We start from the raw sequence: 15,357 nt of genomic DNA on the forward strand, positions 1-15,357 counted from the left end.
ACCCGCTAACTTTTGACCGGTTATAGAGCACAGACTTTCACTACTCTGGTATCTTTTCAAGTGTAGCGGCCTCTACTCTGAGGTACCTGTGAGCAAGGCAAGAAACTGTGTGGCACTTTAAAAAATTCAAGAATTTTCACTGAGTCCCATCCAGGAAAAATAAGGTGGGATATTTAAATTAGATTTAAATGAAGTACAGCAAGCAAAACAAGGATTGGGGAATATAGTCAGGATTGAGAGAGATAAAGAACAGTTTGAAAAATCTCCAAAATTAATTTTCATTTGGGGAATGAGCCTCCACTCTTAACAATACAATCTGGATAAGAGGGGTAACAGGGCAGTAGTTACCAGCCCATTAAAAGCTCACTCATTCCCGAAAGCAGTAGTGTTAACATTTCAGCTCTATTTAGTGAGGAACTAGTGGGCAAGTTCAGGATTGACTATTCTAGCCAATTCAGTGCTGTCCATCAGCAGGCACTGCAACTCTGATACCAACCTCCAGATTTCCAGGTTTAGCTGCACATGCGTAGGTGTCAGAAGATGCAATAAGGTTTACTCCATAATAACAACAAGCGCTGAAAGTTTCACTGTTATTATCAGCAGCACAAATCCAGGCCAATGCCTTTAAAATAGAAAAATGCAGCACAGAGGCCCAAACGAAAATGGACGTTGAGCCAAAGAGGAATGTTTAGGCAGGATGGCCAAAGTCTTGGTGTGTTTTAAGAATGATAGAAATGTCGAGAGATCAAAAGATCAAAGTTCTGGGGAGCTGGCCAGAGGAAACTAGAGATAGGAAGGGGTGAAGCATGCAAGTACTTGAACCCAGGGAACAGTATTTTCAATTTGTGGCAGGAGGGGAGTGGAAGTCAATATTGATCAACATGGATAGGGTGATGATCACAAAATATGTTCCTGCTAAATTGACCTTTTATCATTATGATAACCATGGTACTCCTTTTTTTTTTAAACAATTATTCAACTCCAAATGGTGAACACAGAAGTATGGAAGTTGTGTCTCTTCACAAAATTTTTATTATGGTCTTATCTAAAATTATGCACATGCTATAAAATAAATGTACAAGTAGAATCAAATGTGCATCCATAGCACAGTTATCATGCATCATTCACAAAAAACAATAAGATCTGAGCAGTTTTTAAAATCACTTTTGGTTTTTATTCATCATCTGCATTATTGACAAGGTTGACTGAAGAAAGAAATAGCCGCCAAATTAACATAGGAATAGTCTAGAAATGACAGAAGGTGCAAGACATGCATATTCTGCATGCGATATGTACTAACTTTAATTTGGCTATCCTTTGGAGGAAAAATAAAATCATACAGCTTAAATGCTTGCATAACATGCTAAGTAAAAATGTCATTCATCCTTGTCCACTGGCACTAATTTGTTTACATTGGCTTCATTAATTAAAAGAAAATGTTACAGAAATATGGCTGTCCGAGATAAATTTCATAGACAAGTTTTAATTGTCTATAAGCACAAAACATGGGGGAGTATAGAAGCTGACAATAATAGGGAAAAGTGCACACCACAGTTTGCATTTGAATTTAAACTATATTCAAACAATCTCGACAATCTGTTGGTATACATCATCAATACAACATCTATTGTTTGTGAACATCGATTCTGCATTCTTGTAGAGATTCTTTTTCTGGGATAAACCTATTTGTTAGCTTTAATACTGTCACAATTTTCATGATTGCGCAAGATTTGTCTGCTTAATGCTCATGTCACAGATCTTATACAAGATGGTAAGAATTACCATAGCAAAAATGTTACTTTAGTAACAAACATGTTTTAATGCTTTTATGTCTGAAGAATGCATCAGAGCCCTGATAAATAAGTTAAAGGTGAAAAATCCAATGCTGAAATTATGAGAACATACATTCAACTTACATTAGTAATGGAAATCAAGGTGGACTACAGACGGCATAACACATGTACTGAGAATGCACTACATGATTAAGATCCATACACTTATGAATTTTTCAATTCACATACCACAATAATTCAGGGTAAGCACAGTAACAGGCAACCCCTGAAGCAATTTACAAATCATTTAAGGGAACCAGCACCTTAGTTCTGAATCAGAATCTCTCTTCCCTCCAGCTTACCAGATGCACTTATTTCATTTGGTTGCATATCAACTGCAACTTTTTCAATTTAAAAAATGACACAGTATTCATATATTGTACATAGCAGTACTTACAACAACTGTTCGAGACACTGAACCACTGAATCACTACACTTACAATTACTGATCATTTTTAATCAATCAGCACCCCTTTCCCAATTTCTGATTTACGTCTCAAACAATTGATTGTTACTATACGACTATGCAAAATAAAAACCATTCTATAGGGCATAATAAAAAATGATAACTTGCAAACAAACTAATAATCTTGACCACAAATAAAAAGGAAAACCTAAAACCTTATGGCATTTGTAAACCACTGTCCATTTGGAGCCTACAATAAATAAAGTGTTTCACAAACAGTAACTGCTCTTTGGTAAACAGCAGCTCTGAATAATTATACATACAAGGACATCAAACATTAGTGCAGGAAGTCTGTTTTTCAAAATTTCTTGCATAAATTCAGAGAAGTAATAGTATACTTCCCCTCAAGATTATTGGCTTTTGCTTGATTAAAATACAGACCTGCATCAGCAATTGATTTCATGTTACAGCTTGCAGTCTTCAAACAGGTATCTTAAAATACAATTATTATACAGTTTAGTCCCTTGCATCCCTCATATATGTTTGTATATCTGATATATATATATTGCTTATTAAAAAAATGTTAATACACACTTATTCCTTTCAGTGCCTTTTATATCCCATAACACTATAACCTGGCAGTAAAGTAGGTTAAAATCAATTTGACTAGATACATCCAATTTAATAATGAAAGTATAGCTTAGTGGTTGAATATTTCAAATCACAACTGCAGGCTACCTACTTACTGCAAGACTATTGTGTTGTAGAATATTAATTATAATAGTCTTGTGATCTGTTCATACAGACATAGAGAAGACTAGTGGCTTGATAATCTAGGACCCTGATTACATTTCTTGCGCCTCCACAGTGTCTGTGGGTCCTTCAAATAAAGTTATTATTTAAGGCAACAAGCTATGTTGATTTTAATTTATTGCCTTGCCCAACAATTGCTGTTAATATCTTTTCATAAGCACAAAAAATCTGATACATAAGTTGTTCATATGTTATCAGAACACATTGTTCACGTCATCAGAACACAGCTTCTAACACTTTCCTCTTTGACTGAAGTGAGCAGCATTCCAGTCTCAACATCATGTAGCAGAAATACCTAAATGGAAGAACATTTACAATAGATTAACAAATCATTTGAAAGGAATTCACCTACACTCATGGTCCATTCAAAATAGTCCCAAATAGCATAGTTCCTTTATTACACAATTAACAAACTATGAATTTATTTGTTGTGTGGACTATGTGCCCTATTATCAAGTAGTTGGGAAGCAGATGCAAATTTTTTGTAGCTACTTGCATCATTACAGTTGGATTAGGTTCTCTCGCAACCTTCAAATGGGACCATTAGTTTTTACAGTGGCAGCTCACTTGCTTTCAGATGGAGGGTCATGTTGTGGCTGATATTCAGCCCTTTCCTCTTGGAGTTCTGCATGTTCCGTGGCATCGGTAGTGCCAGGTGGAGTAGCAACCTATGGCCAAGGGATTGAAGAGGGCTGAGGCCAAGGAAGTGTCCAGTAACAGCACAAAAGTCTGCAACTAGGAACTGAACGCGGATAGGATTATGCCTTGTCACAGAGCAATCAAGAAAAGCAAAACCCGATCTCTTTGGCTCTTTGCCACACTGGAAATGTAGACAATTTGTTTACATTTTTCTTTTTTTAAAAACATACAAAGGATGAAAAACATCTAACGTTACATTTTTTAAAATGGGAAAAACAGCTCCGATGTATGTAATTTTGATGAATGTAGGGTTTCTAGGAACATATCTACGTTTAGAAAAAGATATTCTTAGAAGTACCTCACACAGAATTAGATAGTACTTCCCCCTTTCAGCTTTTCTCCTATAAGTTGTTGAGGATTGGTTACATATTTTGGATTCTTTATTGTTCTCATTAAGGGGAGGGATTTCAGTACTGGGGCAGAATGAGAAAAAATTAACATGTCTAAAATAATTTATGATTTGCCTTACTGATACCTTGACCTTATCTGCAGTATATAAAGCATATTAACCAATATATGTTCTGCAAAAATATCAAAGCAAATTTTGTACATAACTTTACAAAACATGATGCCATGTGATGATGCCGAACACAACAGAATTTATAAACAGCAATACAATATGATATTATGGTTAAAACTAGTAGAGCTTTTACCATTTTTAACTTCTTTATGTTGAATGTTTTGCAGATTCCTCATCCTTTTGATTCCGAACTGAAAATGTTAAAAGAAAAGCAACAGAATGAATACTTCAAGCTTCAAATAATTTTTCTGATTTGGAACATTTTACAGTATTTTGATTTAGTAATTCAGGAGTGACTCTTTTTGGAAATATTGAAAATTGTTCTGTGCACATTAAAAGCCTGAGGAACTCCAGGTACAAAATCTTGGACCTAGTTACCATGTGGCCAGAATTGTGGGAAGGAGGTATGAAGATCCATTAGTGCCACAGTGGCCCTCAGGGAAGTGACTGATTACGGATTTCAGGGGGTAGAATGGGATGGTGGACTGCCACAATCAGGCAGTGAGAAAGTGGGTCAGTAGTCTCCCAGGATGGATGGGGTTTTGGAGAGGAGGGAAAATCACTGGTCTCAGGATATCATGGCTGGAAAGGGGTACATAGCATTTTAAGGCAAGTACTTGGAAGTCAGGAATCAGGGTTAGCAACAGTGTTCCTGCTGGTGTATACTTCATAAGTAGCTTACTGCCTACCAGGCAGCTACACCCTTCTCAGGGGCAGACAAAAGTGGGCATAATTTGCTGTCAAAATAACAGTGAGGCTCATGGTTCTTGCCATTATTTATGTGCAAGCTGTACAGCAATTTCAGGGTGAGGCCAGACATGTGGGTTAAATTGAAAAATCAAAGGTTGTTGTCCAAGATGTGTTGCAAAACCACCATCCCACTTTCTGGCTTATCATTCAAATGCATTGAATGGTATGAAATTGTTCTTGTTGTAGGGTAGACACCAATCAATTTCACCACAAAAGTTAAGTCTTGTACAACTCAGTCAAGGTACTTTTTTGACAATGTGATAAGTGTCACTTATTATCAACCAACCTTGCTGGCACTGAAAATTATTACAAGTGCAAATTCTCAATTCTTCAAGTTTTCGTTGTTCAAATTTTAAAAACATTTATTGTGTTTTTTTAATCTTTCAATCCAACCTTTTTCGCCCTCTACTTCTCTTTCTGTATCTGATTTGGCATTTGTCCTTAACTGATCAGATTGAAGGTTTATGAACTTAATTTCTAGATGCCTGCTTTCACTTGACAACCTTATCTGCTTGCACTTTCAGCAATTTACACAGCAACGTGATCCCGCAGTTAAACAAGGCAGGGCAAGTCCAACATTGTTCATCAAAGAGTTCAGGACCACCAGCAGTAATCAACATGGTTTTAGGAAAACAATTGAAACACAACAAATCTCCTGGAATTCCAAGGTGAAAATGAATTTAGCAGATCAGGGCATCATAATTTCAAATAGTTTTCTGAAGGCACTTAATAAAGCCATGTGTGATTCTTTTGAAAAAGACCAGAGGTGGGTGAGAATTAAAGACTATTTAGTTCACTGAAGTGATGACTGGCTTGACAATAGATCATACCAGCAGAAAACAAGAATTTAAATAGTGCTTTTAACTTCATAAAATGTAAAATTAAAAAAAAGCACTTCCCAGAGACGTTATCAAACAAAATGTGACATTGAGCTACATAAGACGATATTAGGGCAGATGATCAAAAGCTTGGCCAAAGAGGTAAGCTTTAAGGAACCTTAAAGAAAGCAAGCAAGGTAGAGAGCTAGAGAGGGAATTCCAGAGTTTAGGGTTGAGGTAGCTGAAGATGTGGCCCTAAAATCAAGGATGCTCAAAAGGGCTGGAACAAGAACAGTGCAGGTGTCTTGGAGGTTTGCAGGAGTGAAGGAGATTAGGAAAGGGCCTGGCCATCGAGAGGTTTGAAAACAAAGATGAGAATTTTAAAATTAAACATTCACAAAATAATGGGAAATACATATATTTAAGAGGTTATTTCCACAACACTTCTTCCTAAGTAAAATATTTTAATTCAAGATAAAGGTATTTATCAATCAATAGAGCCAACAATCACAACATTATGGAACAAATTACCGCCTTTGGAATTTTCTTCATCTGATTCCTCATCTATCCAGTGCTGATCAGTCCCTCCTAACAATCGATTTTGAGATTCACTCAATGGTCTAGGAGGAAGTGACTGTCCATCTGCAATACTGTGAAAAAGTAACTATCAATTACAGCAACAATAACTTGTATCAATACAGAGCTTTCAGTATAGTAAAACGCCCCCAAGAAGAAACAAAGAAAAAGACGGGCACTTCATGATCACAGGAGATCTCAAAGTACTTTACAGACAATGAATACTTTGGGGGGTAGGTAACATGGCAAGCAATTCAAGCATAGCACACTCCCACAGACAGTAATGTGCTAATTGTCAGATAATCTGTTTTTGTAACATTGATTTGAGGGATAAATATTGGCCATGACGCCAGCTCTTTGAAACTGTGGCATGGGACTTAAGTCGACTACAGAAGGCACGCGGCAGTCGGTTTAACATTTCACCTGCAGGTCAGTATCCTTGACAGTGCAGCATTTCCTCAGTACTACTTTGGTGTCGGCCTTGATTTCTCAAATCTCCTGGAGCTCTGAAGGAGCAAAAACTGAAACCGAGCCAAAAGAGACAGGAATGCAGGTGATGTAGACTTTAATGTATTAAAGGAGAGTGAGATGGAAAGGTTTAGGGAGGAAATCAGAGGTAAAGCTACATAAGATATAGGAGCAGAATTAGGCTACTCGGCCCATCGAGTCTGCTCCACCATTCAATCATGTCTGATATTTTTCTCATCCCCATTCTCCTGCCTTTTCCCCCATAGCCTCTGATCCCCTTATTAATCAAGAACCTATCTATCTCTGTCTTAAAGACACTCAATGACCTGGCCTCTACAACCTTCTGCGGCAAAGAGTTCTACAGATTTGCTACTCTCTGGCTGAAGAAATTCCTCATCTGTTTTAAAGGATCATCTCTTTAGCCTGACGTTATGCCCTCTGGTTCTAATTTTTCTTACTAGTGAAAGCACATTCTCTCCAAGTCCACTTTGTCCAGGTCTCGCAGTATCCTGCAAGTTTCAGCAAGATCCTCCCTCATCCTTCTAAACTCCAACAAGTACAGACCCAGGGTCCTCAACTGTTCCTCATACGACAAGCTCTTCATTCCAGGGATCATCCTTGTAAATCTCCTCTGAACCTTTCCAAGGCCAGCACATCCTTCCTTAGGAATGGGGCCCCAAACTGCTCGGTTTCAGTTTTTGCCTGAAAACACTCCTTTAAAGCTCCAGGATTTGAGATTGGAGGAATCAAGGCTGACACCAGAGCAGTACTGAGGAAATGCTTCACTGTCAGGGATGCTGTCCTGCAGATGAAATGTTAAACTGACTCTCACCCGCCTTCTGAAGTTGAATCAAGTCCCATGCCGCAATTTCAAAGGGCTGGTGTCATGGCCAATATTTATCTCTCAAATCAATGTCACAAAAACAGATTATCTGGCCAGGAGCACACTACTGTTTGTGGGAGCGTGCTATGCTTGAATTGCTTGCCATGTTACCTACCCCCAAAGTATTCAAATGGGATCTGACCAGTGCCTTATACAGCCATGTATAAGGCATGGCCACCAAGAGTGGGATGAAGGGCCTGGGCAATGCTCAAGACGCCAGAATTGGAGGAATGCAGAAATCATACATCTCTGAGCCACGTTTAAATTTTTTCTCTCGCTTAAGATAATGAGCAAATTTCAGAAAGATAAAATTTGCTTTTTCACTTAAGAAGCAGAGTGACAGCACACAGACAAAAGAGCATAAGAAATAGGAGGAGTAGGCCATCTAGTCCTTCGAGCCTGCCCCATCATTCAATAAGATCATGGCTGATCTGACTAGGCCACAAATCCTGATCCTAGGAGTGGGGATTGGGGCTGAACTTAGGATTTGGGTTCAACTCTGACCTTGTGTTTTGTTACTGGTGGAGCACACTCCTAAATAACCTTGGCATAAGTTATACAAGAATGGGGCCATATACACACATACTGATGTATGCGCACAGACTGTAATTTTATGGCCCCTCCTGGTGGTGGGGCTTTCCTCTCCTGCCGGTCAGTGGGATTTTGAATGATTCGTCACATTTTCCAGCCCTGTCCTCCTGCAAAGTAGTCGTACAAATTAAACAGACTCTCCCACACACTGGCTGAATTTTTCAGATCACACAGTCCTGCTTTCCACTATCTGAAGAGTCAGCAGAGAACACGTGGCCACTGACTCTGAGTGCCCTGCAGCCTTTTCACGCATGAATGAGTGGCAATTGCTGCAGGTGGCACTTCTGCCTTCACTTGGGAGTGGCAGGAATTTTTTAAAATCACCAATACAGGGAGAAATGAGAACCAAAATGATGGAAGAGTCTTTGATTCACTCCTCAGTCTTGAATTATAATGGATATGAAAGTCAGGCTTGTCAATTTTCCTTTATAACAAATACTTATCCAGTCTAATTGCTGCAACTGAAAACTTCTCTATTACCTTTTGCTTTCTCAGGCAACTCTGATTTTGCTTCGATAAGTTCCTCATGAAAAACAATTCAATAGGCAGCAAACAGAATTGACTGAAGAAAATGTTGGAATAATAGATACTTATAAACAAAGATTGTAAATATACTTTTTGGGCAGTTCGGTGTGGTTGACTGTGTTGGCTTGTTCGGGATCTTGACTGACCAAGCGAGTTGGGTAAGAACACCCATCACCCAGGCTGAAAGATAAGAACAGGAAGATCATATACTTTTCACTACCAGCAATGGGTACCTGACACTGACTCAGGCACCAGAAACAATAAAGGCACACCCTGCCCAGCTGATTCTGAAAAGTCCTCCACTGAACACTTACACCAAAATTGGAAGAGCTGTCCCACAGACTAGTCAGGGAATACTAATACATCAACATCAATACCTTACAGCCAATGTCCCAGACTCCTCAATCAATATAAAGACAAATCCATTAGAAGGAGTGGCCCTCGGGAAGCTCAACATTGATGGGAAACTCCTTGAAGTTTCATGACATCATGCCAAGCATTGGCAAGAAAACTCCCCATAATTACCACCAAGTACCTTATGAATCAGTTATCTCCCTCTAGAGCAACTGGAAGAAGCATTAAGGATAGCAAGGGCATATAATGTGCTTTGGGTTAAGGTCTTCAATGTCCACCAACAAGAGTGGCTCAGTAGCCTCACCCTGAAGGACATATTTGCCAGATTGGGTCTGTGGCATGTAAAAGGAGAATCAACAGGGAAAACCTAATCTACCTATTGCAAATATATTTCTCCATGACAATATTGGTAGAAGCGAAGCCCCAGTATCAGATAGAGGACACCCTCTGTGTTGTGTGACACTACCACCATGCTAAATGGGATGCAAGCTCAACTGGGCAGTGGTGCTGAGAGTCATTCACAGCAGCAGAATTGTACTCAATCACAATTGGTTTGTTATGGTTCAGTATATCCCTCACTCTACCATTACCATCAAGTCATCCAGATAGGAACGCTGATAGACAATTAAAGAGAGCTGGTATGGTCACAATGGTCTTCTTTTTATGCTGTAAACATTCTATGATTCTGTAATTAATTGGAGCAGCAGTCTCCACAAATGCCCATTTTCAAATGATAAGGGAACCCCATAATGTCAGTACAAAAGATGAGGCTGGAGCATTTGCAACCATCATCAGCCAGAACTACAGAATCGATGATCCATCTCAGCTTTCTCCAGAGATCCCCAGCATCAGAGATGCTAGTCTCTAATCAGATTCACTCCATGCGACGTCAAGAAATAGCTGAAGATGCTGGATACAGCAAAGGCAACAGGCCCCGACAGCATCCTGGCTGTAGAACTGAAAACTTATGCTCTTAGCCAAGCTGTTCCAGAGTAGCTATAACACTGGCATCTACCTAACAATGTCAAAAATTGCCCAGCCATACTCTGGGAAGGTCGGGGAGGGTTGTTAATGGAATGTTAATCTTTATTGCAAGGGGAATGTATATAATTGCATTTTTGCAGGACAGGTTGAGAGAGTAGTTAATAAAGCATATGGCATTCTGGGCTTTAACAATGGGAGCATGGAGTCCTTAAGCAGGGAAGCTATGATAGAGCTTTATAAATCATTGATTTGGCTGCAACTAGATTATTACATCTGAAATTTTGAAAAACTTGAGGGTGGATAAGTCCCCTGGGCCAGATGGGATACATCTTAGGATACTTTGGGGGGCAAGGAATGAGACTGCTGAGCCTTTAGCTTTGATCTTTGGGTCCTCACTGTCCACAGGGATAGTGCCAGAGGACTGGAGAGTGGCAAATGTTGTTCCTCTTTTCAAGAAAGGAAATAGGAATGACCCTGGTAATTATAGGCCAGTTAATCTTACTTCAGTGGCTGATAAGTTAGTGGAAAGGGCCCTGAGAGATAGGATTTATGACCATTTGGAAAGATTCAGTTTAATCCGGGATTGTCGGCACGGTTTCATGAGGGATAAGTCCTGCCTCACAAATCTGATTGAATTCTTTGAGGAGCTAACTAAGTGTGTAGACGAAGGTAGAACAGTTGATGTCTCATACATGGATTTTAGTAAGGCGTTTGATAAGGTTCCCCATGGTAGGCTCATGAAAATGATAAGGAGGTGTGGGATAGAAGGAAATTTGGCCAATTGGATAAGTAGCTGGCTGTATCATAGAAGACAGAAGGTGGTGGTAGAGGGAAAATTTTGAGACTGGAGGCCAGTTACCAGTGCTGGACCATAGGGGTCAGTGCTGGGTCCTCTGTTTTTTGTGATTATCAATGACTTGGAAGGGGCTGAAGGGTGGGTTAGTAAATTTGCTGATGATTCCAAGATTGGTGGAGTAGTGGATGAGGTGGAGGGCTCTTGCAGGCTGCAAAGAGACATTGATAGGATGCAGAGCAGGGCTGAAAAGTGGCAGATGGAGTTTAACCCTGGTAATTGTGAGGTGATTCATTTTGATAGGACAAACCTGAATGCAGATTGCAGGGTTCTAAGGAACGTGGAGGAACAGAGAGATCTTGGGGTTCATATCCACAGATCTCTAAATGTTGCGACTCAAGTGGATAGAGCCATGAAGAAGGCTTATAGTGTGTTAGTGTTTATTAACAGGGGGTTTGAGTTTAAGAACCATGGGGTTATGCTGCAATTATACTGGACATTGGTCAGACCACATTTGGAATACTGTGTTCAGTTATGGTTACCTCATTACAAGAAGGATGTGGAAGCATTGGAGATTTACCAGGATGCTGCCTGGTTTGGAGGGTAGGTCTTATGAGGAAAGGTTGAGGGAGCTGGGGCTTTTCTCTTTGGAGCAGAGGAGGATGAGAGGTGACTTAATAGAGGTTTATAAGATGATGAGAAGGATTGATAGAGTGGACGTGCAGAGACTATTTCCTCAGGTGGATGTAGCTGTTACTAAGGAGCATAACTATAAGGTTCATGGTGGGAGATATGGGAGGGATGTCCGAGGTAGATTCTTCACTCAGTGTGGTTGGGGTGCGGAACAGACTGCCTGCTGTGACAGTGGAGTCAGACACTTTAGGAACTTTCAAGTGGTTATTGGATAGGCACATGGAGCACTCCAGAATTATAGGGAGGGGATAGCTTGATTTTGGGATTGGACATAGCTCGGCACAACATTGAGGGCTGAAGGGCCTGTACTGTGCTGTAATGTTCTATGTTTCTATGATTCTGGGCAGCACTCTTAAGAAGAATGCAAAGTGATTGGAAAGATTGCAGAAAAAATTCCAGAGATAGCTCCAGGGATGAGGAACTTCAGTTATATAGATGGATTAGAGAAACCAGGACTGTTCTCCTTGGAGTAGATTGACAGGAGGCTTGATGGAGATATTCGGATAGACTAGATAGAGAAAAACTTCCCATTGGTGGAAGGATCAAGAACCAGAGAACACAGATTTAAGGTAATTGGCACCATAAGAAAATTCTTCAAAAAATTCAGCAAGTTGCTAGGACCTGGTGCAGGCAGGTTGAATCAAAGGATTCAAAAGGGAATTGGATCATAATCTGAGAAGGAAAAATGTACTGGGCTATGGAGAAAAAGTGTGGCGTGGCACAAGGCGAATTGCTCGTTCAGTGAGTGAACATGGACATGATGGACCATTTGGCCTCCTTCTGCAAAGTAGAAAAGTCTTGCTAAAGTTGTAAAGGGCATTGGTGAGACCACGTCTAGAGTACTGAGTATAGTTTTGATCTCTCTAATTAAGGAATATACTTGCTTTGGAAGCTTTTGAGGGGGTTCACCAGGTTGATTCCTGGGATGAAGGGGTTGACTTATGTGGAAGGGTTGAGCAGGTTGGGCTGATATTCAGAGTTAGAGGTGATCTTATCAATAAGATTCTAGGTGGACTGGGTAGGTAGATGCTAAAAGAATATTTCCCCTAATGAGGCATCTAGAACTAGGAAGCAAAGTTTAAACATAAGGGACTCCCTACTTAAGATGAAGACGACGACATTCTTTGAGGGTCACTAATCTTTGGAATTCTCTTCACAAAGAGAAGCTGGGTCCTTGAATATATTCAAGGCTGAGCTGGACAAGATTCTTGATCCAGAAGGAGTCAAGGGTTATGGGGACGGGCAGAAACATGGAATTAAGGTCACAATCAGATCAGCTATAGTATTACTGAATAGTGGAACAGGCTCCAGAGGCCAGTTGGCTTACTCCTGATGATCTTACTTATAATTACTTCATCTGCCACTTTATTACTCTTTCATTTATTAGTCTATATTCCTTGCCGCCCCTTGCATTCACCTCTCAGCTTATTTTCCCACCTACTTTTGTGTAGTTATCAAAAATGTTGATATAGATGGTAAATAGCTGAAGTCTAAGCACTGATCCTTTGGCACTCCATTAATTATCTTGCCATCTTGAAAATAGCCCATATATTCCTATTGCTTTCTGTCCATTAACCAATTCTAAATCCATGCTGATAATCCACTTCCAATCTTGTATAACATTTGTGTCACCTTACTGAATATATCTGAAAAGCCAAATATACTACAATTTTCCCTTATTTATCCTGCTAGCTACAACCTCAAAGCATTCCAACAGATTTGTCAAAAATGATAAAATATTAATTCTGCCTAATCATAGTGATCTTCCAGTGTCCTATTGCCATGTCCTTTAAGATAAAGTCCATCATTTCCCTACTTCCCTCAAGATTGCAAATTCTAAGTTCTCTCTTTCCCTTCTTTCATAACCAGGAGGCAGAACTTTCAACCTTGCAATGCTCGGAGACCATTGTAAAATCTAGGGAATTCTGGTAGATCAAAACCAGACCGTTCATGATCTCTTCTGCCATCTATATGCCAATTTCTGGAAGGCTCAGGTAGTAATCCTGAGACTATCTTTGAGGTTCTTTTTTTTTTAAACTTTGTATCCTAGCTCCTCAAACTCTCTTAGCAGAACTGCATTCCTAATTTTACTTATGGCATTGATTTCTATGTGGACCATAAAAACTGCCACCTCCTCCTCCTTCACACAAACTAAACTTAACCGAGGCTTAAGTTTCAGTACTTAAGCCTGAGTAGACAACAGATGCTTTGGGACTGCAGGTTGCAGCTGCACAAGATCTATTCTCCTGACCACCATCATGTTCCACCCTCCCATCCCCTGCCCATCTTAATGACTTCCTGCTCCACAATATCAGGTTCCACTTTTCCATCCTCCTTATCTACACTGATAGCAAATACCTTGTACCTGCTGGGCAATGGCAAAGGCTGAGACTCCTATATCATCAATTCCCTTACTTGCCCAAATCACAGTCACAACTTCCAGTCCTGGTCACTTACCAAATCTAAAACACCACCTATCCTAAGGGATGTGAGTATTTCCTGGATCAAACTTTGGACTTCAGTTCAACAACACTTAATTGAAGCTCCTCAAGCTGTTGGCATTTACTGCAGCTATGGTTGCCTGAGATCATGTTGCTTTCCACAAACTCCTGCATGTTGCAATTCGGCATACTTCATGTACTGTCATCTTTAGTTAAATGAACATTCAAAACCAGATTACAGTTTTTTGTAATTATGTCACCTCAATTTACTTCAATTTTTTTCTAAACAAATGCAATCCTTTTAAACTAGCTAAATTAATAAAGTATTGTTTTAAATGTTTACTGCCTCAAGCTTACATAAAGCATCCCAAAAGTAAAGGCAAAAAGCAGTACCTTCCCTCACTGAAACTAAATTCTCAGCTTGCACTATGATGCATTTCACGCATGTGTACTCTCCGCCTTAACTCTGAACAAAACATACCTTGTGAAAATAGGTAGAAGCCAGTATTTTCCTTGATCTCCATAAACCTGTTTTAAATTTTTGCTAAATCCAAGGCTAAATCCATTTTTATCAGGGCCATTTCGGAACACTGGTGCGCGGAAAGCCTCTGATGAAAAAAATCACTTGGTTAGCAGCAGTACAACCTTTTCTTCAAATCAGTAGTACAAATTTTACCAACATCCTGCAACATAGAGTAAAGAATAATCTCACGATATTTTAATAGGACAGCCTCAATTAGGGAGGAAAGAATTATTTTTCAACTTTTCAACGATAATCATGGACAGCAATGCATCTGTAAAAGCTAGGAGGTATGAGTCTTTACATTTTATTTTATATTATCAAAGTAAATTTATAACCAGTTTAAAGGTCATCTTACCTATTGTAGACCTATTTTTGCTGACCAGCCAACAGTGATAACTGAAGAGTGATAGTAAACTGATGAAGAACATGGCCGCCACAAAGAAAAGAAACAAGACATGGAATTTTGCATGAGTGTCTGGCAGATCACCCTACAGGAAGCAAAAACAACTTCAGCTTTATAGCATTTTGCCATGAACCTGACATCTGAGAGTCAAAATGCTCTGTACATCTTCAGATTTTCACTACTTTTTATAGAAAATTAATCTTTATTAGACTTATTTTTCTGGTATATTTGCTTAATAACAAAAGTCAGTAACATTTTTTGATATTGTCAGCAGTTCAATAACAT

The 15,357-nt window shown here is 39.5% G+C and overlaps 1 protein-coding gene across 2 annotated transcripts in view; it reads right to left on the reverse strand.

Annotated features, from left to right (window-relative positions):
• Positions 1 to 1,151: 1,151 nt before the first annotated feature.
• LOC145349056 (palmitoyltransferase ZDHHC20-B-like) overlaps positions 1,152 to 15,357 on the reverse strand; it is a 102,944-nt gene continuing 88,738 nt past the window's right edge. For both annotated transcript variants that reach the window (XM_080197335.1, XM_080197333.1), the window contains 6 exons: positions 15,025 to 15,157; positions 14,628 to 14,754; positions 8,972 to 9,061; positions 6,370 to 6,488; positions 4,404 to 4,461; positions 1,152 to 3,346 (listed from right to left, as the gene is read on the reverse strand). In XM_080197335.1, the coding sequence (XP_080053461.1) occupies positions 4,418 to 4,461; positions 6,370 to 6,488; positions 8,972 to 9,061; positions 14,628 to 14,754; positions 15,025 to 15,157 (513 nt within the window). In that variant the 3' untranslated portion in view covers positions 1,152 to 3,346; positions 4,404 to 4,417. The remainder of the gene's footprint in view (positions 3,347 to 4,403; positions 4,462 to 6,369; positions 6,489 to 8,971; positions 9,062 to 14,627; positions 14,755 to 15,024; positions 15,158 to 15,357) is intronic.

Source organism: Carcharhinus amblyrhynchos, chromosome 10, assembly GCF_965287045.1.
Source record: "Carcharhinus amblyrhynchos chromosome 10, sCarAmb.v2.hapA, whole genome shotgun sequence".
In the NCBI taxonomy this organism is placed as follows: domain Eukaryota; kingdom Metazoa; phylum Chordata; class Chondrichthyes; order Carcharhiniformes; family Carcharhinidae; genus Carcharhinus; species Carcharhinus amblyrhynchos.